Raw genomic sequence first — 22,349 nt, forward strand, 5'->3', positions numbered from 1 at the left:
GGGTGGTCCAACAACTCGGGGGGGGGGGTGGCGCGCACCCCCCAAAAACGCCGTGTGGCGGGGGGGGCCCCCCCGGTGGCTTTTTTTTGGTTTAACACCCCCCCCCCCCCCCCCCCCCCCCCAAGTCCGATCTACGTCCAGCTACGGCGGCCACTAACAATGTGAAAGGCAAGAAAATACGACCAGGGGAGTGTTTGGCATTGAAGAGAATCTCATTCCAAAAGCTACCCCTGTATGCTCGATTGGTGGTTGACCACCGATCAGCCCCAAAGCCTTCTTGCACGAGACCGAATTCAAGGTCCCTGTTGATTCTAGAAAATATAGTAGAGCCCTCGCGGCCACTACTACTACTAGTAGGTGACAGACTGTAAACCGGCCAAAAGACAAGTGGTAGATGATCACGCTCCAATATCAAGCCGCTGTCTAATTTAAGTTGTCTCGTCTTCTCCATTCTGGTACGCTAAGAATAGGTGGCCCATATTGAGAGCTGGGCTCTAATTGCTTATTCAAAGGTCATTGTCGTCATCCTACTACGTACCTAACCTAACCTAGGTATCTATCTATACCAGCACTCAAGCAGTCAAGCCAGAAACCATCTTGAACGGAGGCTGTACTCTTTTTTGACATTGCGCTTCCCCCTCCTAGATCTGTCACACTGTTACGTGTAGGTACCTAGAGAACAAGCAGCAGCTTCGTATCAGCCTATGTATCTTCCTTAGGTACCTCACTTACTCGTTTCAACTTACAAACCATCGTCCCATAATAAGATCTTATATGGATATGTTTTTTCGTGGGCCTCTTTAACTCTACCTCACCTTCCTTTGGATATTAATCTGGCCTAACTCTAGACTTCTCGGTAAAAGAGAAGAATAGAGATAAAAGTAGGGGAAAGATCCGAGATCCTGGCCCCAATCATAAATTAGCACCACGCACCATTCTGCAACGGTGCACCACAGATTCGCCTAACCGGAAGCTTCCAATCAGCTGGTGTTGTCTCGATCAGAATCCGAGACACCTGGTGCATCTCCTAAGATCCTGTACCTGAGCCCGTCCATGAGATAGACGGCTACCCGCATGCAGCGCGCCATACCGAGCCTTCTCACCTAGTTCAGACGAACATCTTTACTTTCCCCACCATCGAGTCCCAGCTTCAAAAAATAGTTGCCCAACAACCTTTCAACTAGGTAAGCCTTTTGCCTACGGAATTGCCGGAAGCAACAAAGTGAAAGCTAGCTTGATAGCCGCGAAGATAGCATTCAACTACTTGCTTCGCCGTCGTTCAAAACTCCACCACAAGCCGGAGAACCTCGTTTTAATCTTACTCTTTCCATTCACTCGACCCCCGCTCAGACAGCCTCGTGTATTCGAGGGCTTCGTCCACCGTAGTCCTGGCGGCATACGACGTCGCTTCGTTGAACACCCTCGTAGTGGGCTACCCAACCGGCGCAGAAGCGCCATTGATGCACCACTATGCCGAGCAGTTCTCGCCGCCGTGTACCGTTAGTGGCGGCTTCTCAAACGACCAGTTTTATCTCCCTCCTTCGAAACGCCGAAGGCTCTCCGGTCTTGATCCATCCAGCTCGAAGAATATGTCAGATAAACCCGGCAAGGTTTCCAATATGACATCTCCCGATGTGATACCTGCCAAGAGCAGGAGGGTGAGGACGGGCTGCTTAACATGTAGAGAAAGACACCTCAAATGTGACGAAGGTACGCCAGACTGCCTAAATTGCCGGAAAAGCAATAGGGAGTGTAAACGAGGCGTACGGCTCAACTTCATCGATATGACTTGTAAAGAACCACCTTATATCCCTACAACAGAAGAATGGGCAGGTATGTTCACGTTTCATTATATGGGTTCCGAAGGGGTTCCGTAGAAGGCTAATTCCAAGTATAGTTCATTTTCAAGACGAGTCGCGCCTTATTGCTTCGGAATATAAAGGAGGATTGGGAAGATATGCCAACCTTGACAGTCGACCCCTCTCCCCTCCGCGAGAGTCTAACTTTAAAACCACATCTCAACTTCAGCCGAGCGTTGTTGAAAGCTTAGATCCTCAAGTTAAGGTGGAGAGTAGATCTACGACTGTAGTGTCTCCGCCGCATAACTATTATGGTGACCGCAGTCAGACACACCTGGATCTTATAACTGGCAACCATTTGCATTCGCGGAAGAGCAGTGAAGCTTCTTTCATGGCACCTCTAGGTCACGGGCGCTCAGCCGGGTATAGCAACATGATGTCAGATCCTTTCGGCTCTACCAAAATTGAAAGCAACCGCTCTGCATCACACAACGAGTACCGAAGCGATGATGTCTCGACAGCAGCCTCAGTGGCAGGATTCACTGGCGCTGGGCCACCGTCGACCTTTAGAGGAGGCTCGGGAGACAGCAATGTAGAACCGGATGCTGATGTAGGCATTATGACTCCTTCAAGCGAAAAGTCGGGGGAACGAGAGTATCTCAACTCACCCGAAGAGCTGCGGTTTATGCAGGTATTCGTCTCTGAAGTGGGCATTTGGATGGACAGCCTTGACAAGGAAAAGCATTTCTCACGCCAAATCCCTTATCATGCGCTCAAGTGCCCCATGCTGCTGAATGCACTCCTCGCATGCGGGGTGAAGCATCTGACTCTGACACAGCAATATGGCGATGATAAGGCACTCTTCTATTATGATACGGCGACGACCCAACTCCTGCGCAGCTTACAAAATCCCGAGCGTGACACTGCCGAATGTGCAACCACCGCCGTAGTGCTCAATGTATACGAAATCATGAGTGATAAGCCGACCAAACGGATGAGCCACATAGCGGGCGCACGGGCTCTCATTCGTGAATGCGGCTGGAATGCCAAAAGCAAGGGTCTGGGCGCTGCATGTTTTTGGTTAAACGTGGGCATGGAGCTTCTCTCATGTCTAGCATTCAACTGGCAGACAGCATGGGAACCAGAAAAATGGGGTCTCGATATGGACTTCAACACAGAGAAGGACACCGGGAACGAAGAGGTTTGGGTGCACCGAATCTTCTATATCGTAGCCAAGATCGCCAACTTCCGTGCCAGCATCCCCAAATTTCAAGAGCCCAGCCCTCACGACGAACAAGTTCGGCTACAGGCCAGGTACGCAGAGTGGCAGCGCCTCAAGAATATGTGCGACGACTGGAACAACTCGTGTCCTCGTCCTATGCACCCGTTTGGATACTTATATCCTTCTCAGCAAACGGGCGCAAATAACTCGTTGTTTCCTAATGTCTGGTATGTCGATCCTATTCTTTAATACTAGCCACACTCGTCATTGTCGACAGAGGCTTGGAGTGAGGTGGCTAACAACTTTCTAGGCTCATCAAACGTGCCGCTATTGTTGGCAGGCTCTATTACCATACGGCACAATGCTTGCTCGCGCAGATAAACCCAATTCTTCCTAAAAATTCCGAGGAAGCGCGCAGAGTCCAGCAACATCATGCTCACCAAGTCTGCGGTATCGTAGCGCACACCAAAGACCGCGGGGTTGCTAGCGTTTCGATTCGTTCCCTAGCTATTGTCGCAGAGATCTTGACCGATCTTGCCGAACAGCAGGAAGTAGTGGCAATATTAGAGAAAATCGATCACGAGACAGGCTGGAAGCTTTCAGGTGTCATCCAGGGCCTCAGAAAATCTTGGGGCTGGGAGAAGATGGGACAGAAGGGACTTGTAGCGCAATTCTTACCTCGAACTGGCAGTGGCAATAAGGCGGCGATGGGCCTAGAAGAACACTACCGGCAGATGGAGTCCATTCATGCCAGCCTAACTACTACTACACCTTCACAACATCAAATGATTCACACTGTTCCGCAGTCAGGGTCTCAGCAGTTAGCGGCGCCGCGGCCGATGCATGTCAATCCGTTGAGCTTTGCCGATTTCAGTCTCCCAAACCACCCTTACCAAAATTGGTATGAGCCACCCAGTCGGTCACACGCTTATAGTTCACAGAGCCTCCTCTGAGGCATATTTTGACATTCAAGAAGGGTATATGTCGACATAATTGTACATACATAATGATAAGTAAAAAAGGGCAGCAATATATTGCCGGGTTCGGATGTTGGGAAAATCATTGATACCTCCGAAAGGGCGACATGCGTTTTTTCTTTTCTTTTTCTTATATTGTTCGCCCCTCTCTGCTATAACAGCCCTTTACTGGGTGGAGCACGAACTTCACAGCACCGATACACGGTGTTTGGGAGGAGCTATATGTATGCAGAAAGGGTCAGAGCAAATCGGGTTGGGTCGGAAGCTTGGCATCAGCAACGGTTACTTTGGGAGGACTGGGGCATGGACGGGTCCAAGGTATGAAAAAAATCAGTGATATGCATTCTCCAACGAGACTCTCACTGTTGTAAAAGCACAACAGAGAAGCAATGAGACCTGTCAAATAGGACGGTCCACGTTCAAGCCAATAGTTAAGAAACATCTTTCCTAGTGACTCTTTCGATATTATGTTTAACCATGACCCATCACTCGAGGTCTCCTGTTAACCAAGTAATGCAAAGTAGAGAGAGCGATGCTACGGAGAACAGGGGGGTGGTAGCTTCTACTGTTTGTAAGTATACCTACCTGGCTCTCTTAGGAAAAACCCAGCTTGCTTGTCAGTAGACAGGGGCACACCAGCAACAAGGGACGTGTGATCCGGTCAATCTTGGCGCTAACCCACTACTACCTATATTCCAGCACACGCATATCAAGTAACCAAACGAAGCTTCACAAGCCAAGCAAGCAAGCACTTAAAGATATCCAAAGCTGTTTCATTCGTATGCATTAGATTGAGACTCCAACTGCAAGTCTATAAACCTACGTCTAGATAAGTGAAAGACATGGTGTCCCTAGGCAGGTTATAGGTGATTTAGCCGCCTGGCATATGCATGAACGCCTCCCGTAGAATAGTTGGAGTCGGATGCTAGTCTATATAGAAGCATGGAAGTTACCTTAGTAACAATAGTGTAGAAATTTACTTTCTCCAATGCAACTGATAGGCCCGAGAGAGCCTTCATTACAAATCAGTCATAATATAGGTCTGAAGATCGACATGTAAAAGGGGGAGTGAAGCAATTGTCAGTAAATTTACATGTTATTCCCGCAAGACTGGCACTTGAGGGGGTCGTCCTGAATCCTCGGGTCTGAGATTTTGTCCGCAAAGTAGGTAATTGCATTTGTATTTACATTGGATGAAGCCTTCAACATAAAGGGCCGTATTGTAAGTTTTTATCTCTCTTGATGTTCGTGACTCGAGGAATTATTCTATAATTCAACCCAAAGTTGAAATTAAATCCTATTCACTATTGACTCACAGCAAAGCAAGTGGGATTTGAACCCACGCTATTTCCAACCTCGACATCTCATTCAAGTTCATTGCTTGGAAGCGCATTATGATGGGAATATGCTGCCGCTGCACCACCAGGCCTTTATATTATTTGATGCTAGGTATCTTAAGTTACAATTATATGCTGCCTGGCTAGGTACCGGCACTATTCGAATGTTCTTATAATAATACAAGTAGCTACCTGTGTGCTTAGGGGCAATTGGCAAATCAGTTCGAGTTTAGTTATTTCTAGGAACTGGGAACTAAAACATCATTTATTTTGAAATTTTGCCTTCGTCATAATACCATTTGCTATCAAGTACGTATAAGTCATCTTATATCTGATTAGCACGTATATAAATAGGAATAGTAGTTTCGCGCTTTAGCTAGTATTATTTATATAAGCTAGTTGTATCTGTGAAAATAAGAACTTGGCATTAATAGTCTCCTATCTCATATACATATGGCCCGTGAGGTATCGGATATCAGGTATATACTGCTACACACTCCCTACTTCGACCGAGAAATAACAACCACATCTATGTTCTAACAATAGACTAGATCTTAGGCAACGTCGACATAATTAGTAACGTCCTTAAACGTCTCTAAAGCGTGCCCCAAGTACTGCTGCACAGCCTTTGCTCGAGCCGTCATATCAGAGCCCAGAAGGAGCAACGGCTCGGATTCGCGTCCAGCTCCAATGCCCTCTCCAACTACTACCTCGTAGACAGCTTTCATCCCCTTGTCCTTATCACCCAAGGAAAACTTTATGCCAGGCAGGTCTGCACCCGAGAGAATTTGTAACATCAAGTCGGAAACAGTGCCCTTATAGTCATCCGGAAACGGGTTCTTGCCAGGGGTGGTGACATTGGCTATATTGGTGTTGAATGCGCCCGGGACGACCGTCAGAGTTCGAATGTTGTACGGTGCAACCTCTTGTGCCAGGACCCTAGTTACACCTATAGATAGGTAAGAGGTATATTAGTAGAAATTCGAGAACATTAGGCGATCAATACTTAGGAAACTACATACCATCGAGACCAGCTTTAGCTCCAGCATAGGGGCCCATTGTATCTCTACCTTCGAGGGAAGCTCCGCTACTAATGTTCACGATGACACCATACCGCCTCTTGCGCAAATGCGGAACGACGGCTCGGATTAGGCGTAAGGGACCGAAGTACATGGATTCCATCTGGCCACGGATCTCGTCTTCAGTTGCGAGCTCGACAGGCGTCAGTATTGAATAACCGGCATTGTTCACCAGAACATCGATCTCTACTCCCGACCTCTCAAGCTTCTCTATGACTTCCGGGCTGTTGTGATCGTTTACGTCCAACTTTAGCCATCTACCCCCTTTGCTCTCGACCTCAGCCACTAGCTCGGGCGTGCGGGAAGGGTTTCGTGAAGTGGCAATGACGGTGTGACCTTTATCCAGGACTATACGTGTAAGAGAGAGACCAAACCCGGAAGAGCATCCCGTGATGAACCATGTCAACTTCTCCTTGGGCTTAGTAAACTTGAAGGCCATGGTTGCTACCTATTACTGAACAATTTGAAACAGAATAGTTTATAAATGGAGAAGAGAAGGTATTTGATAATCAAGAGAGGGCACCTAATATGCAAACCAGAAGGAGGGGAGGCTTCTTTACTTTATAGATCACAAGCTACGGCCGATTATTCTTAACCCGGACTATAGCAATATGTAAACCCGGTGAAAACGGAGAGATTATGGCGATGTGTTCAGTAAGTAAGGAGCTACCTACCTGGTAATAACCTGGTAATAACCTTCCGGGTTAAGATTTACGACTTATTCCTTGTATCCAATTGTTCAAATCCAACACTGCTTAGTGTCGTTCCTTACACTAACACCATGTAATTAATTACAGATGCGGTTAGGTGCTATTGATTAAAGTGGCTTAGGTGAATATATAAGAAACAATGTCAGTTGCTCACATGAGCATGAGGTTCGGTATGAATCAATACTACGTATCAAAGTGACATCACGTATCCCAAGTGATGTATCAGAGCCTCAATATCGCAATGTGCATAAGTATTAATAATGTAAGCTTACTCATAAGCCCCGGAAAGGAACCGCATTTGCATTAAAGAATTTGAGACTTCAACTCCTTCAGGCTTCCGTAGTCAATAATACCTCAGGGCATGTCCGATGGCGATAGCCTTCATGCCCAGCATTTACATAAGTCCTGCTTACTACAACTAGTGGTAGCACTAAAGGAGTCGACCCCGGAACTCAGTTCTCTCCTACCTAATGTTAGAGTGCCCCCACACTGAAGCATGCACTATCCGAGTAGGTATTCGAAAAATCTCGGCTGTTCTATGAGGGGAAATATGAAACGGTAACAGCTGCTGGCGCCAGCTTGACCTATCGGAGGCAAATCCATGGGCTCGTGTGATATGTAGGTAGGTAGTGATGATAGGCCACGCGGTGAATGGGACGAGAAAAATGGATCCTCGCGGAATAGGAGTTATACGGGGTTAGCAATTATAACTCTAAATCAACGGTGTTTTGGATCTATAGGCCAGTCACCAGTCACAATGGATTTATGCCGGGGGATTTTTTGTTTTGCTTTACGCCATATATATCCAGAAACACGGCAGAACACGCACGCCGATTATTTAATAGGAATGATAAGTCTCTTTAAAGAATTATATAAATATCTTTAACCAATTATATTGAAGGATTTTAATGGTTAATCCACGTACACCTCGGGAGATGGAAAATCCCGAGAATTATAATAAGCAAGCATGCATTCCTAGAGTTTATCATTAGTCCTCGTCACAAGAGAGGCTTGCGTTAATCTTTACGCGTATTATGTGAAGGAAGACGCTAGTGCTATACTCGAACAAACTTGAACTGATGGATATTTAAGGCATGGAGAGTAGATAAATGGCTTCGAAACAAGGCTCAGGTTACCGGCAACACCGATATGAGTTTTAGGTTATTTACGTAGACTCGGAAATTAACTCGAATAAATATTAGACTTATTTGAATTGAACATGTACAAATCTATCCGGATATATCTAGAAATGTCTATATTACACACATTCAACCTACACACAATCCCATTTTAATCTGCAAATTATAATTACCTATATACTGCAGTATAGCCTTACTAAGATAGCAACATATGGATGAAGCTCTACGTTGTGACACGTATTAGCAAGAATCCTACTCGCTGCCTTGAAAAGCTGAAAGACGGGAATGGGAACGATCGGCAGAACCCGTCTCACCACAAACGAAGGAAGCCAACCCCAGCTGTAAACTCGGTATAAAGACCTGGTATGGGGCAAGATGCACCTTCTCGGGCATAAAGGAAGATATCACACGTCGCAACGTGGCTGTAAAAGAACACGCGTATTATGCGATAAATCGCAATGTTTTCAAGGGTTATAAATCCCCCAAAGCCGTCTATTCCTTCGACGTCTATTCCTCCGATGAGCTGGATATAGCACGATTTGCACGATGATCTGCTACCTAACTATCATACTATCTAAATGTAGCATAGCTGGTTTAGTTTCAAGCAAGGTATACGTAACACGAATTTCTCTTCAGCTTTTCCTTAAGACAAGGTATGCCCAGTTGCTGAGGTTCATCGATTCCACATCATTCATTCATTCTTATACCTTTCACAAGTCCACAGGAACAGCAAGCTAAGACATAAGTCGCAATGTCAAACAGATGTTTCTCATATTACCATATATCACCTTTCGATAGCTGGTTTATATTTGTAACTGATAAACAACATGTCCTCGAAAGGGAAGCTCAGGCACAATTGCATTGTCTGTGTAACATCGAGCTGAGTCTAAGCCATAAATATTCACTTATATCGTCCGTTTTCGTTCTTATGAGGTAGTATCGGAACAAACATCCTGTGTCAAAATCAACGCAAGTACCTTTCTTCTATCGTGATGGACGGATGTCTGTCTAATGAAGGATACTGTTAGACTGATATATACCTAGGTAATATCCCTCAGATAAACTGGCATCACTATCATCGTATGTAGCATCTCTATCGGACAAAGGAAATATACAATGTCGATGTGGCCAAGTATAGTTACGCTTCCGCATATCTATAAAAAAAAACCCTTGAATCATAGGATAATGAAGTATATAGAAATACAGACTACCTATACAATATAAGCTTTGTGATAAGGTTAGAGACGGCTTAGAAGTACCCACAAGGCTTATCAGCACTGCAGCGGTAGTGACGTCGCGCTGATAAGCTTTAGCTATCTCAGATAAACACGGTGCGCCTTAGTGCGCCTCAGGCTTTCAATCCATCATTGACCATTGAAATCCCATATCCAGAGACAAAGTTGCTCGTCGTTGCCTGTTGGAATACCCCTGTAAGCTATGCGCTTCTGTATGTAGGCATTCACCGACATTTGAACGTCCATAGCGTATCTGACATTACAACCTCTTTTACCTACCCGGCGCTTCCAATGTTTAATTTACAAACATACCACCTGTAACCTGGAGGACAGTACACGTCATCAGTTGATTGCTATATCTCAGGGAATTCCCTATCTAATCTGACCTCATTATCACCATGAGTGAACTTTTAAACTATTTAGTGCAGAACGACGAGAATTTCCGGAGGTAAACCCATCTTTTACTTCCCTTACTACTAGAAATAATGGAAGAACCCCTATTCTGACTTATACCAGAGCCCGCCTTCCAGCCCTCTATTCCGACTTCCGATCTCAGCGAACCCTCAACCCGGATGGCTTCGCTGCCAACGTTGCAGCATGGAAGCGCGGACTCTCCTCCGCTGCCCTGGCCGGCCAAGCCCCATCCAAATCCGCAACGCATAACCACCTAAGCCTCGACCTCGAAAGCGATGCCCTCTTACGCTCCCTCGAAAGCAAGCAATTCGGGCGACCGCTCGCTCTAGGCACCGTATTACAAGAGGCTCTAACGAGCGGGGAGATGATGCCATTGCAGCAGTTTCTCAAGGCGAAGGAGAGCATATACCACCGATCGTGGAGTAGCCTTCCGTGGTCGGTCGTGTCGTGGGGACTTCGGCAGGTCGGGATCGGTGGGCCGGGAGATAACTTGCCCAAAGGCCAATTTGTTATATTGCACAACCTGGAAGTGGTATCAAAGACATTTGGCGAAGCGACCGCAGACCGCACATCACCTTTCGAGCGGACTTTTTCAAAAACACATTTCCAACGGACGTTTGCGGAGGGCCTGCTCGAGAAGCAGCAGCGGCTGTCGGAGATAGACCTGGAAGTACTAGTAACGTTTCTTTCGAGAGATAGGAATATGCTAGCTACAGACGGGAACACAGTCAAGATTCGAAGCGGTAGTGAGGATGTTGTCATCACTCAGGAGGATTCGGCGATCGCGTCCCTGAAGGAACTTATGGAGGACTTGACGCGGCAGACCGAGGTGCTGAGCCGGCGCATCGACGAGTTAAACGTCGCTGCCCAGGACGCTGTCCGGAGAAAGAACAAGATCGCTGCGCTTGCGGCCCTTAAGTCGAAGAAGTTGGCTGAGACGAACCTGTCGCGACGGCACGATACGCTTAGCCAGTTAGAAGATGTGGCGGCGAAGATCGAGCAGGCTGCTGACAATGTGCAGCTGGTGAAGGTGATGCAGTCGAGCACAGTAACTCTGCGCAGCCTGAACGCGCAAGTCGGCGGTGCCGACAAAGTCGACGAGGTACTAGAAAATCTACGCGAGCAGATGGGCGAAGTAGACGAGGTAGGCAATATCATCGCCGAGTCCGGTCCCGCAGCCACCGTCGACGAAGCAGAAGTCGATGACGAACTCGAGGCTATGCTGGCGGAGGAGCGGAAGAAAGACGAGGAAGCCGAGAGAACCAGGCGCGAAGCACAGGAGCAGAAGGAGGTCGAAGAGACGAGACGCAAGCTCGCCGAGCTGGAGAAACTGGGCCCTCTGCCTGTGCCAGGACAAGGAGAGAAAGCTTCGAGACCTCTTACGCCTATCACGGCTACGGCTAATGAGCTGGGAGACATGCAAATATGAAGCAATAGCAAGCCGGAAGAGGTAGCATCCGTATGTAATATTTACTCGCTAAGCGACCACCTGATATGATAGATCTTCCCTTGAATGTTCGAGGTAATATAATATTAGCAATTATATCACGATATCATGATATCACCGTCGTTCTAGACGACGCGTCTAGATCTACCCTTCCTTCTCCCCCATCTGAAAGCGCCGCAGCCGAGGTGTTAGAAGATGCGATTTCGCCTGTTAAATCGATTATCCCAGTCGCTTGTGTGACGGAATCAACTTGTTCCTGTGGTTCTGAGTGTTCTAACGATGCTATCATCTCCGAATCTGGCTGTGGAGTTGGTTCGCTCTCCTTATTTTTACCCTTGCTTTGCATCCCGCCTCCTACCTTCTCGTCTTCATGACTCTTCCCCCCCATCATTACCTTGTTCCGCCTAGCGTTAGCTATTAGATCTTTAAACGAGCTATCGTGCTTAGAAGCCCACGCCGCGCCGTCAAAGTCCTTGTCTTTGATCTGCGCGCCGAGGCTGAGCGTTCTTGAATTTGTGGGCGCGCGACTGCCTACCGTGCGCTCCCATACATCGAGGTCGTGTAGTAAATCCCCCTTCCGCCGCGGGTATTGCGAGTCGCAGTTTGCGTTCCATATTGTCGTCCACTCTTTATGTCTTTTCTCTAGCATCTGCCGACCTCCCGCTGCCGATAGCCCCTGCTCTTGTAGTTTTTTCCGTAGTTGAGGTTCTTTAAGCATGGAATAGTTTACTGCGGGCAAGCGCTCAAAATTTCTGGTTGGTGCCTTTTTAGGCGAGGATGAGGAGGAGAAGGTGTTTGGTATGCTTGTAGATCGGGATGGAGGCTTCAAGGGCGTTCTTTGTGGTTGTGGTTCGCCTGGGCATGAAGTATCCAGGTGTCTGTCGACTTGGAGCGGTTTCATGCGCAGCAAGCAGATGGGACATGCGACTAGGCCGTCGTCTGGCTCAAAGTCCGTGGGGTCTTGGTAGGGCACGTCGGCTTCTAGACGTGCCATCTCGGATGTCATCTCCATGCTTCTTGACTTGCTTAACCTTGTTGAAAATCGTAGTCTTTTCCCTGATCTTTGGCTTGCTGAATCTGAGTCCTCCGTCCCTCCTAATTTCCTCTTCCCTGGCTCAGCTATAGCATCGTGTGACCTCTTCGCGAAAAGTAGGACATCAGAACGTGTCTTCGTAAATGCGACAACGACCTCCTCCATGGTCCGATTGTTTCGTAGTTTCATCTCTTGCTCGGAAGTACGGCACAGAGGGCATTTCCCTTCATTAGAGAGCGCTCGGCGAATACATATCGAACAAAATGTGTGGTTACAGGATGTTAACATCGGCGTCTTGAAAAAATCCTTGCAGACTTGACAGCGTAGCGCCGCCTCGACAGCGGCGAGTCCAGAGAGAGGAGTTGATAGCCAGTCTGTCGAGTCGGAAACATCTTCGAAGGGTTCGAGAACGGTATTGTTATTCATTGCCGATGATTAGTTAGATGGGTCGGGCTAATTGGATATGGTGGCTCATTGGCGACCTCAATTCTTTATAAAATTCGAATATTTATAAGCAAAGACATATATGGACAGTTCTTTATGTATTTAAACAGAAACTAAGGAGTTGAGACAAGGAAAGTCGGCGTGGAAGTCGAGGCTCAAATATACAATGAGATCATTGGCAAATCTGAAATCGCGACTGCTCCTAGGAACGCGCTTACTACCTGAAATTCGAACCCCTGTCTAGTGGCTGCCCTGTAGGCTTGTATTGTACATAGTGTACCTACCTATGAGTTCCTAGCCCCACTACCACTTAACGCGTCTTTCCTTTTCAGACGCGACTACCAGCTTTAAAGTGGCATGCCACCTTTCTTACCTTCATAATTACTTTAGTTGTCTTTGAAGAGCAAACAACAAAATATTCTGTATTTCGTTCAGTTATGCTGCAAGCTAGACTATTTGATTATTCTTGAAATTTCCGGTCAATATGGACCCCCATATGCAGTATCTAGCCCAGAAGCTCCTCACTGAGGATCAGATCGTAAGTTATAAAATATCCATAACCAAAACTCACGACATCTTATTAACACACATATTTTAAAGGTAACTTATCGCCTCCTGAGCCGGGCATTGAAGGTTCACGTAAACACTGCCAAAGAGTAAGTACTTCACACAAAATTAAAGGAAGATCGAATGGTGCTAACGGTTTTTCATAGGATGCTTTATGATTTTCATAAATGGCAGAACGATAAACGCCCAGGATCTCTTCATGCCACATACCTCGTATACGGTACTAAGAAGGTAGCGGTAAAAACAGAAGAATCGGATGGCGATGTGAAGATGACCGATTCTCAAAGTTTGGGAGAGATGCATGTTCCTTTCTCAGATGAAGTTTCTACTTATACGCTCTCTATAGTTAAAGAGGAACAACTGCAAGGTTAGTAGTAGAATGCTTCGATTTTCCTTGTTAGGTCTAGCTAACGAGAGGCAGATCTACTAGCAGAGTATGATGAGGTTACCTCGATACACATCTACAGCTTAGCACTCCATCCCCTCAAAGACCTCCAGCTCTTGGCCGATACAGCTCGACAGGTCCTGGAGTTGTCCACAACAGGCGACGTTCCAGCTTCAAGCAAAACATTTGGTTCAATTGCCAATCACAATGTGCGTAGGAGGGAACGTCGTGGGCCAGCACCTAAGCCTGTTACTAGTACACCCACTTCCAAAGCTGCACCAAAGGCCGAAATCAAGCAAGAGGCACAACCTGCCGATGTTAAGGAGGAGCCTAAGGTAGCACCTCAAGCTAATGTTAAAGGATCAACTTCAGTTGCTACTACTAAGAAGCCTACTGCTGCTACTTCGTTGAAACGACAGAGTTCTTCTGGAATTGGGCAAATGTTTGCTAAGGCAGCTGCTAAACCTAAGAAAACTGCAGCGAGTGCTGCCGAGGAGGACCAAAAGATGGCCTTGTCTGATGATGGAGAGGACGACGTCGTGCCGATGCCGGAGGTTAAGCAAGAGTCGGAGAGTGCTAGGCAACTGAGGAAGAATCGCCAAGCCGAACTGCGTCGCATGATGGAAGAGAGCGAAGAAGAGGAAGATGAAAAAGCGGAGAGTCCTACTGAGGAGCCTATGGAGGAAGAAGAGGAGGTGCCTTCACCCGAACCGGAACCTAAGGAAGAAGAACCCGCCGAAGTAGTATCGAGCACAGGCGATGGTAAACGTAGGGGAAGACGACGAGTCACGCGCAAGAAGCAGGTTATGGATGACAAGGGATATTTGGTTACAATACAGGAACAGGGTTGGGAATCATTTTCCGAGGACGAAGCTCCGCTGCCGCTTAAACAGAAGCCTCAACCAGCCAAGACAGAACCTGCTGCAAAGCCCAAGAAGGCGACAGGCAAGGGCCAGGGTAATATTATGTCCTTCTTTTCAAAGAAGTGAGGTCGTTGCTATATACTCGGAGGGTTGTGGACTAGAGCCGGTCGTGGGAAAGATTAACTGAATAACCTAGGAGATTCCCTTATTATAAGAAGGGCTTAATTGTCTTGAGCTAATCGTAGTGAAGCAGGAGTCTTGCCATCTTCGACAGAAATTTACAACATGTTACTACATTAAAAGATGACATTTCTCCTCGGTTGTGAAGTTTCAATCCTTTATCTACCTAAAACTCAACACCTACCCCCGATGCATACTCTCTAATTATAAACTCCTACGAAATAAAACTTACTAGGAATGGTTTCATGAGATCTGCCATTTAGTTATACGTATGTGACTTGTAGCGGTGCTAGCCTATATGGCTAACTTTCGTTTCTCTTTGGCCGTGTTCTGATTGAACTATATTTCTATTACAAACTGCTGTGAACAGGGACGAATATATTGTCAATGTCTTTCCCTGCCTTTAACAATGTAACCTAGATGCAATGTTTAAAGAGGAAGTAATTAAGCCAATGCAAATATTTTGGCCCAGGTGCATATAACTCCGAGATAATTATTTTCATCGCAGACGAATTGTCTCGCCTCTAGTATGATATGATAATATCTTGAATAGAATAGAGGAGCGAGGCTACAAAACTCGCGGTTTCAACTCGAGTTGAACCGGCATCAATTGTCAAGAACGTAAAGATCCCGAAATCCTTACAAGCCGGCGGCGTCCACCGCAAGTGCTCATTGCTTGGTTCAGATATGTACACGATCGACGATTTACGACGTATGAATCCGCCTATATGAGCGATCGAACGGAAACACTACTGAGAATCAAGCCATCACGTCTCAGTTGCAGTGCAGCGGAGTGCTGCATATGAGTCATGCAAACTGCTTACACATAGGCATAGGCGTGGGTGTGGGTGATGTTAGTAAACAGGGCAATAAACAGGGCAATAAACAGGGCAATGCTTTTCGACTAGGAGCGATTGCCGTAGGCTATTTGTGTATGTAGAATACACACGTGCGCACTAAGATGAGGTTAGAAGATCGAGAATAATACTTTGCACACAGTCCCAAGCGTTTCAGGTAGGAAATTACATACGAATACGGGCAATAAGGAGCCGGAGAGCCACGAAAGAGAAAACGATTCGGGAGTTTACGTAAGCGGCGAAAATGGATGGACAACGGGGAGACTATCGAAGCCGACGGCGGGACGGGGATAGGGTTCGGGGCTCGGATGATGAGAATCGGGGGTTGCAAGGTTTCATAGGACAAGCGAGAAAGCGTCGCGGAGCATTTTCGTAGCAGGGAAGCTTAAGAGAATGGAGTTGGGTCCCGTGAGCCGTTTTTCTGCATCTTCGCACATGGCAAATCCTTTGATTTTCAAGCTCCCCTTCTACCTGCCCACTTAGGGTCTTGACGCGGCTGAATGGATGGATGGATGGATGGATGGATATCGGTTGTCGAAATTGTTAGTGGGTAACTTCGAGATAACATCGAGTAACTTAAGTTACCTACATAGTAACGACTTGGTTATTATGTCGCGTGTGCTTAAGCAGCTTCGGTGAGTTGAAGTTGACCGGAAAGTGATAAAATAAGAATACCATGTAATTGGTGGAATTAATGGGACGCTCTAGGTTTAGAGCGTTTGTTCCTTTATTTTTCTTGTTTCTGTCCAATCCTCCTATTAAGATCCGCGGCTTATTAGCTTGACTATTATAATACCGGCAATAGACAAACAGGCAGGCTTTTGGAATTGAGGGAACGATATTTCTCGCCACCGCCAAGTCTCATTGCCGGTCCCTTAACGAATAAATCCGGGGAACCAAGCTCGATATCATGAACTACCCCTCCGTAATAGCTTCATGCGTTTGCGGTGCGTAGCGAGTGCCGCAGCTGTAGGTAAAGCTGTATGATGATGCACGGGACAATACATAGACCTTCCTCGGATCCCGACAGACTGGGATCGAGATTCCGGCTTCACCCACCCTCAAGGATAGTAGCGTTGCCTCATTGGGCATGTCGGCCACGCGCGAACGAATCACGGCTCCGATCTCCAGGACCGGGGGTCCTACACGCGTCCTAATCTTCCCGATCTGCTTTCTTAACTTGAACGAAGAAAAATTGCTTCCGAACGTGCCGTACGCTAATCTACCCTCCATACTATTCTCAGCTGTAGCCTGGCATCCATGATCTCCAGGCAATAACAAAGCTTCGTCATTATATCAGACAGCTATGTAGGGACAATCTGGCCTCTAACTGATCTGCTACGGGGCAGTACGCAATCTGCATGTATAGGTATTTAGGATTGCCTTAAAAATGAATGACGAATTTGAGATCTGATTACCTATCTGCTTATTGTTCGTACGGAGGTTATTTGGCTGCCTGGGAGCTTAGGTAGGTGGTTACCTCCGTCACAAGGCGTTTGCCTGCAGTAAATTAACCTGTGACCATCCGGACGTGCAGGTATTTGTGTACTTTGCATTGAGCCTTTTAAGTTACTTTCTATGAAGTTGTGTTGCTTGCCACTATTTTGAGCTTGAACACAATAGTACCTAAGCTTATGTTTTCTTCTTAACAATATGCATTTTCAACGCCCGGACTATAGTGTGTCATTTGAAAATGCACTGGCCGAGTCACACCAAACATGAATTCAATCCAAATAAAAATAAAAATTATAGAGGGGTGAGGGGTACCTAAAAACTAGTGGTCGAGGCTGCATTAGACGAATTGTTTAGGTAGTTCGCATACTGTATTACATACCTAGGTCTACACACCTAATGATAGCGAAAGCACTAACTGGCTTCCCGGATCCTTCCTTCTTAGCCCCGGGCTCCACTGTGTTAATTGGAAGTTTGTAGAAATGTAACCCCAAAAGGCCAACTGGAAGAGGTTGTCAGCGATAGAAAGAACCGGAGAAGATATTAGCATAGGGCTAATGTGCGCAACACACCCTTGTTCTTTCCTTCTAGGTCCCTACACTCCTACCCTGGTCCCCTGCAACTGACTGTGTAAGTTTGCAAAGCCAAAAAAATACCATATCTCAAATTTTATTGTACCGCAAATTTCCAATATCATCTACCAAATCCCATCCACACCAACCCATTCACTTTGATGAGATTCTTCTCTTCTCTCTCTATTCGCTTCTTTTCAACCAATTCATATCATTTCTTATTATAAAATTGGCGCGTTTGTTTGACGGCTACAGTGCTGTCAAATGAACCTGCAACTACCGATTTTATCTTTTCTCTATGTAAGTCGTCATCGATTTGGTTATGTTCTTTGCTAGCTCTTTCGCGACGGCGAAAGAAAATTTTTTATCTTATTTTTATTTTTATTAAATTTCGTACCTGAGATAACTCGCCGAGATTAGGTCACGCGCGCACATAACATTCTTTTTATATCGTCTTTACTTCTCTTCAAATATTAGAAATCTGCTTGAATTATACTAACTAGATCTCCTTCTGTCTTCTCTAGTCCCCCTCCCCTCCTGGTGTCATCTAAATGCCCACCATCTATTCATCCTTGTACCAAAATTTCATCCGTCAAGGATTTGCGAAATCTTTCACCCACGGCTACGCGCAATCTGTCGTAGCTGCTACACATCCCCATGTTCTAAACTCGCAGAACCGTCCGTCGTTTGCTCGACGTAACAGTCAGCGCGTCGGACGCCTCACTAGTCTCCAGCTTCAAAATGCCTTCCATAGCTCGAATCCGAATGCTCGACATGAGCTTCGCCACGAGAAAGATGGGAACCATGGAAACCTGGATGCCTACTTTGAGGCACTGAGAAAACAACAGGACAATGGCGACATTGAGAAAGAGTGGACTCAATTTCAGTTTCCCAAGCCCATCGAGTGGAAGCCGAATGCCTCGTCTGTCCTCGAGGATCCCGAGTCCAATGCGCTCGATGTCGATGCTCTCGAGGCTGCCGAAGCTAGTCAGAATGCCGGCGAGGATCTACCGGTTCCTGTCGACATAGATGTTGCATTGGCGCATATCGACGCCGCTATTGAGAAGGAGATTGAAGCTCGCGAATTACGAGAAGCTTTAGAAAGCCCCGCGCGTTCTTTAAGAGCATCGACCCCTTCTATCGCGAGTGGCGTTCAGTCCCGAGCTAGGTCCCCCGTTCACGAAAGGCCAGCAACACCTAGTATCTCTCGCACAGTAACACCGCCGGTTGATCCCCAGTCCAAGAGCTACGCGGACCATCTAACGAAACTTTCTGAAGATGGCCGATATGCTGAGATTCCTGCTGTTTTTGAGGCTATGCTTGTTACCGACATCAAACCTACGGCCGCATCCTACAATGCCCTGCTGGTCGCCGCTATTCACATCCCTACCGAAAAGATCGAGGTGGTCTCCAAGGCCTTGGATGTCTATGCCGACATGATGCGACGGAAGATCACACCAGACAGCGACACGTACAACATTCTAGTTGGTCTGTTAGCCGCTCGATGTCTGGAGGTATTCACCCTCAAGAAGGGCTTAGAGGATAAGCGCCTACGTTTTGGTGGTATGGATGAGCCTGGGAAGTTCATGTTCGCCTCGAATGAGCTGGAACACGCCATTCTGTCGGAAGACGACAGGCTCGACCTTGCCGTCAAGCTTTTTGAGACCTCTGTCTTAACAAACAAGGCTAACTACTCATCTGAAACTTATCATCAACTCATCTCGGCGTGTGCTCAGGCTGGACGAGTCTCTGATATGCTGCACCTATTTGAGCATATGGAGTTGAGTGGTTCTATCCCCTATGCGGCTACCTTCCCTTCCATGATTACTGCATTTGCCAACACTGGTGATTTAGCCAGTGCTGTTGAGTGCTATAATGAGTACAAGGATCTTGCTGTCGCCCATGACAACGGTAACTACACGCTAAATGATCGATTGGATTCACAGGTTTACGCTTCGGTAATCAATGCATACGTCATCAACGACAAGCTTGACGGTGCTATGAACTTCTACGAGAAGATCGTCAAGTCGTACGGAGTTGGTGCTGCGGAAATTCAGGACGCCATAATCAGCGGTGGATTCGTGAAAGGGTTTGCTAAAAGGGGAATCTACCACGAAGCGCTTCAATGGGCACAGGCTATTGAGAGTGAGGCTCGCTTAAGCGCTCTGGCGGATATTGCTACTGCTGCTGCCGATTTTGGCGACCGACATACCGCAACTGCTGCGTTCGCCCACATCCCTACAGTGTTCCAGGGTATTGCAACTCCGGCGATGGCCTTGCTTGCCCTCAGTGTTCGTCATGGTGATGTCCCAGCTGCCGCTCGATATTGGCACATCCTCAATAGCCCTGAGATCAAGGTTAACTCATCTTTTATCGAACCGGCAGCTATGTATGCGGTTGCGATGATCGGTTCTGGTCAGGTTGCTGAAGGTTTAGCCCAGTCCGAAATGATGTTCCAACGAATTCGAGCTGCCGAAACCGACGCAAGGCCGAACCTCGCCGACGAATTGGAAGAAAGCGCCGAATTCATATCTCGGTTCATGGCTATCCGTGGTGTTGTGGATCCTCGTGAAGTCGCTACTCCAGTCAGCTTTGAGCAACAAGTCTTCACTGCATCGCCTTACCCTTCAACGCCCACCGTCTCGAGCTATGAGGATAACTTCGACCCGTACGCGCATAACACCGATTTCAAGGGTTCATCTATTATCTCGGATGAACTCGAGGGTGCACATGGACGCAAGGGACCCCGACTCCATGAGGCGCTAACGCGTTTCCGCAACATGCGACGTGCAGGACGTCACCCCAGATACATCACTTACGCTAAGATGATTTCTGCCGCGGCGCGAGACGGCAAGATAGACCTGTGTCACGAAGTCCTAGCGACAGCACGAACCGATGTCCCTTTTCTTCCTCAATACTCTGTCGTCCGTTATGGTTGGTCTTCTATTCTCGATGCTATGGTTGGAGCTTGCTTGACCCTTGGCGACCGTGTCCTGGCAGAGCAGTACCATCTTGAGCTTCTCGAGATGGGAGCTGCTCCCTCGGCAAATACCTTTGGTCTCTACATTACTACCCTCAAGGAATCCACCAAGACCTTCGACGAAGCCTCGGAAGCTGTCAAGATTTTCCACCGAGCTAAGGCTGAGGGTGTCGAGCCTTCATCCTTCCTGTACAACGCCCTGATTGGTAAGCTTGGCAAGGCCCGCCGCATCGATGACTGCCTTTTTTACTTCGCCGAAATGCGTTCCCTCGGTATCAAGCCAACTAGTGTCACTTATGGAACGATTGTAAACGCCCTGTGCCGTGTTAGCGACGAGAAGTTCGCCGAGGAGCTTTTCGATGAGATGGAGTCGATGCCCAACTACAAAGCTCGTCCAGCCCCGTACAATAGTATGATGCAGTTCTTCCTCACTACCAAACGCGACAAGACTAAGGTCCTTGCATACTACGACCGAATGCAAGCAAAGGGAATTGCACCAACTGCTCACACGTATAAGCTTCTCGTTGATACTCACGCTACTCTCGAACCTGTGAACATGACCGCCGCTGAAGTTGTCTTGGATATGATTCGTGCTTCTGGCCAGAAGCCCGAACCGGTACACTACGCTTCACTCATTCATGCTCGCGGCTGTGTCCTCCATGACATGCAGGGCGCCAGGAATATCTTTGACTCGGTTATGAGTGACCCCAGCATTCACCCCAATGCCTGCCTTTTCCAGGCATTATTTGAGGCTATGGTTGCTAACCATCAAGTCGCGGATACTGAGGCGCTCTTATCCGTAATGAAACAGAAGCGCGTGGAACTTACACCTTACATCGCGAACACTCTCATCCACGGCTGGGCTGGCGAGAAGAACATTGACAAAGCCTCTTCAGTTTACAGCAGCGTCGGCCGTGAGAAGCGCGAACCTAGTACATATGAGGCAATGACTCGGGCATTCCTTGCCGTAGAAGACCGCGAGCGCGCCAAGTCAGTAGTAGGCGAGATGCTTTCGAGAGGATACCCCAGCGCCGTGGTTAACAAGGTCCTCGAGCTCCTCGGTGGTGGCAACGGTGAAGAATCTGTTGTCGTCTAAGAAGCATCCGTGAAATGGGCGTTACCTAGATTTTCTATTTTCTGCCTTTCCTTTGTTCTTTGCTTTATACGCGATACCCCCCGTGTTGTGCAGCAAGAGGTTGAGATGAATTTTCTTCCGGGGGTGGTCGGCTGAAGCAAAGGGCACGGTCGTCACAAGTGGGCCAGGCGTTTTACGGAACTTGCATATAAAACGGTTATTACGGACACCAGGTACTACACCCTTACCGGGAAAAGGGGGGCGGGCATCGGCTGGCATGTCGATTTTATTATAGACAAATCTCCACTCTGCATATATCACGAACGAAGGAACTTCCATAGAAGGATCGAGTCGAGGGATCCTGAGGTTTTGTTTGGGCAGGTTTAGCCCTCGAGATATACACATTTACGGTTGGGATCTCAGTCGGTTAATGGCATGGCATGGCATGGCATATGGATTCACAGGCTTGTGTTACTACCGCGTGCATATTTTGGTGCGGTGGTATATGATTCATGATGAACTCATATGGAGTAACACGGCGTGGTATGGTATGGTATGGTATGATATGACACGGTAATCCTG

The 22,349-nt window shown here is 47.3% G+C and overlaps 6 protein-coding genes and 1 pseudogene across 7 annotated transcripts; 4 read left to right on the forward strand and 3 right to left on the reverse strand.

Annotated features, from left to right (window-relative positions):
- Positions 1 to 1,619: 1,619 nt before the first annotated feature.
- F4813DRAFT_383192 (uncharacterized protein) lies at positions 1,620 to 3,974 on the forward strand (the record flags this gene model as incomplete). Its single annotated transcript, XM_049245912.1, has 3 exons — positions 1,620 to 1,833; positions 1,898 to 3,248; positions 3,332 to 3,974. 3 exons carry the CDS (start codon positions 1,620 to 1,622, stop codon positions 3,972 to 3,974), a joined length of 2,208 nt encoding a protein of 735 aa, XP_049095499.1.
- Positions 3,975 to 5,316: 1,342 nt separating this feature from the next.
- F4813DRAFT_t137 lies at positions 5,317 to 5,427 on the reverse strand (annotated as a pseudogene). The gene has a single exon. The product of its transcript is annotated as a tRNA-OTHER (tRNA).
- Positions 5,428 to 5,702: 275 nt separating this feature from the next.
- F4813DRAFT_374155 (putative short-chain oxidoreductase) lies at positions 5,703 to 7,070 on the reverse strand. The gene is made up of 2 exons (XM_049244892.1): positions 6,358 to 7,070; positions 5,703 to 6,284 (listed from the first exon to the last, which is right to left on the reverse strand). The coding sequence occupies exons 1-2, from the start codon at positions 6,851 to 6,853 to the stop codon at positions 5,890 to 5,892; spliced, it is 891 nt and encodes a 296-aa protein (XP_049095500.1). The 5' UTR covers positions 6,854 to 7,070; the 3' UTR covers positions 5,703 to 5,889.
- A 2,465-nt stretch (positions 7,071 to 9,535) lies between these two features.
- F4813DRAFT_251912 (Snf7-domain-containing protein) lies at positions 9,536 to 11,403 on the forward strand. The gene is made up of 2 exons (XM_049240158.1): positions 9,536 to 9,946; positions 10,015 to 11,403. Exons 1-2 carry the CDS (start codon positions 9,897 to 9,899, stop codon positions 11,339 to 11,341), a joined length of 1,377 nt encoding a protein of 458 aa, XP_049095501.1. The 5' UTR covers positions 9,536 to 9,896; the 3' UTR covers positions 11,342 to 11,403.
- Positions 11,404 to 12,997, reverse strand: F4813DRAFT_251909 (DNA repair protein rad18). Its single transcript, XM_049240157.1, has one exon. The coding sequence runs from the start codon at positions 12,816 to 12,818 to the stop codon at positions 11,466 to 11,468; it is 1,353 nt and encodes a 450-aa protein (XP_049095502.1). The 5' UTR covers positions 12,819 to 12,997; the 3' UTR covers positions 11,404 to 11,465.
- Positions 12,998 to 13,155: 158 nt separating this feature from the next.
- Positions 13,156 to 15,161, forward strand: F4813DRAFT_374159 (DNA polymerase subunit Cdc27). The gene is made up of 4 exons (XM_049244893.1): positions 13,156 to 13,374; positions 13,437 to 13,492; positions 13,550 to 13,770; positions 13,825 to 15,161. The coding sequence occupies exons 1-4, from the start codon at positions 13,321 to 13,323 to the stop codon at positions 14,775 to 14,777; spliced, it is 1,284 nt and encodes a 427-aa protein (XP_049095503.1). The 5' UTR covers positions 13,156 to 13,320; the 3' UTR covers positions 14,778 to 15,161.
- A 2,709-nt stretch (positions 15,162 to 17,870) lies between these two features.
- Positions 17,871 to 21,799, forward strand: F4813DRAFT_251964 (uncharacterized protein). The gene is made up of 2 exons (XM_049240159.1): positions 17,871 to 18,012; positions 18,227 to 21,799. Exon 2 carries the CDS (start codon positions 18,264 to 18,266, stop codon positions 21,786 to 21,788), a length of 3,525 nt encoding a protein of 1,174 aa, XP_049095504.1. The 5' UTR covers positions 17,871 to 18,012; positions 18,227 to 18,263; the 3' UTR covers positions 21,789 to 21,799.
- The last annotated feature ends 550 nt before the right edge of the window (positions 21,800 to 22,349 follow it).

Source organism: Daldinia decipiens (genome assembly GCF_022478715.1).
Source record: "Daldinia decipiens strain CBS 113046 unplaced genomic scaffold F4813scaffold_46, whole genome shotgun sequence".
NCBI lineage: Eukaryota > Fungi > Ascomycota > Sordariomycetes > Xylariales > Hypoxylaceae > Daldinia > Daldinia decipiens.

What these genes read in the sequence shown, in the direction of transcription:
- F4813DRAFT_374155 (XM_049244892.1), bottom strand. Translation starts at nt 6,853, where the DNA reads ATGGCCTTCAAGTTTACTAAGCCCAAGGAGAAGTTGACATGGTTCATC. An exon ending in AGCTAAAGCTGGTCTCGATG is followed by an intron (nt 6,285 to 6,357) that starts GTATGTAGTTTC and finishes ACCTATCTATAG; the next exon opens with GTGTAACTAGGGTCCTGGCA.
- F4813DRAFT_251912 (XM_049240158.1), top strand. Translation starts at nt 9,897, where the DNA reads ATGAGTGAACTTTTAAACTATTTAGTGCAGAACGACGAGAATTTCCGG. An exon ending in AACGACGAGAATTTCCGGAG is followed by an intron (nt 9,947 to 10,014) that starts GTAAACCCATCT and finishes GACTTATACCAG; the next exon opens with AGCCCGCCTTCCAGCCCTCT.
- F4813DRAFT_251909 (XM_049240157.1), bottom strand. Translation starts at nt 12,818, where the DNA reads ATGAATAACAATACCGTTCTCGAACCCTTCGAAGATGTTTCCGACTCG.
- F4813DRAFT_374159 (XM_049244893.1), top strand. Translation starts at nt 13,321, where the DNA reads ATGGACCCCCATATGCAGTATCTAGCCCAGAAGCTCCTCACTGAGGAT. An exon ending in TCCTCACTGAGGATCAGATC is followed by an intron (nt 13,375 to 13,436) that starts GTAAGTTATAAA and finishes CATATTTTAAAG; the next exon opens with GTAACTTATCGCCTCCTGAG. An exon ending in TAAAGAGGAACAACTGCAAG is followed by an intron (nt 13,771 to 13,824) that starts GTTAGTAGTAGA and finishes AACGAGAGGCAG; the next exon opens with ATCTACTAGCAGAGTATGAT.
- F4813DRAFT_251964 (XM_049240159.1), top strand. Translation starts at nt 18,264, where the DNA reads ATGCCCACCATCTATTCATCCTTGTACCAAAATTTCATCCGTCAAGGA.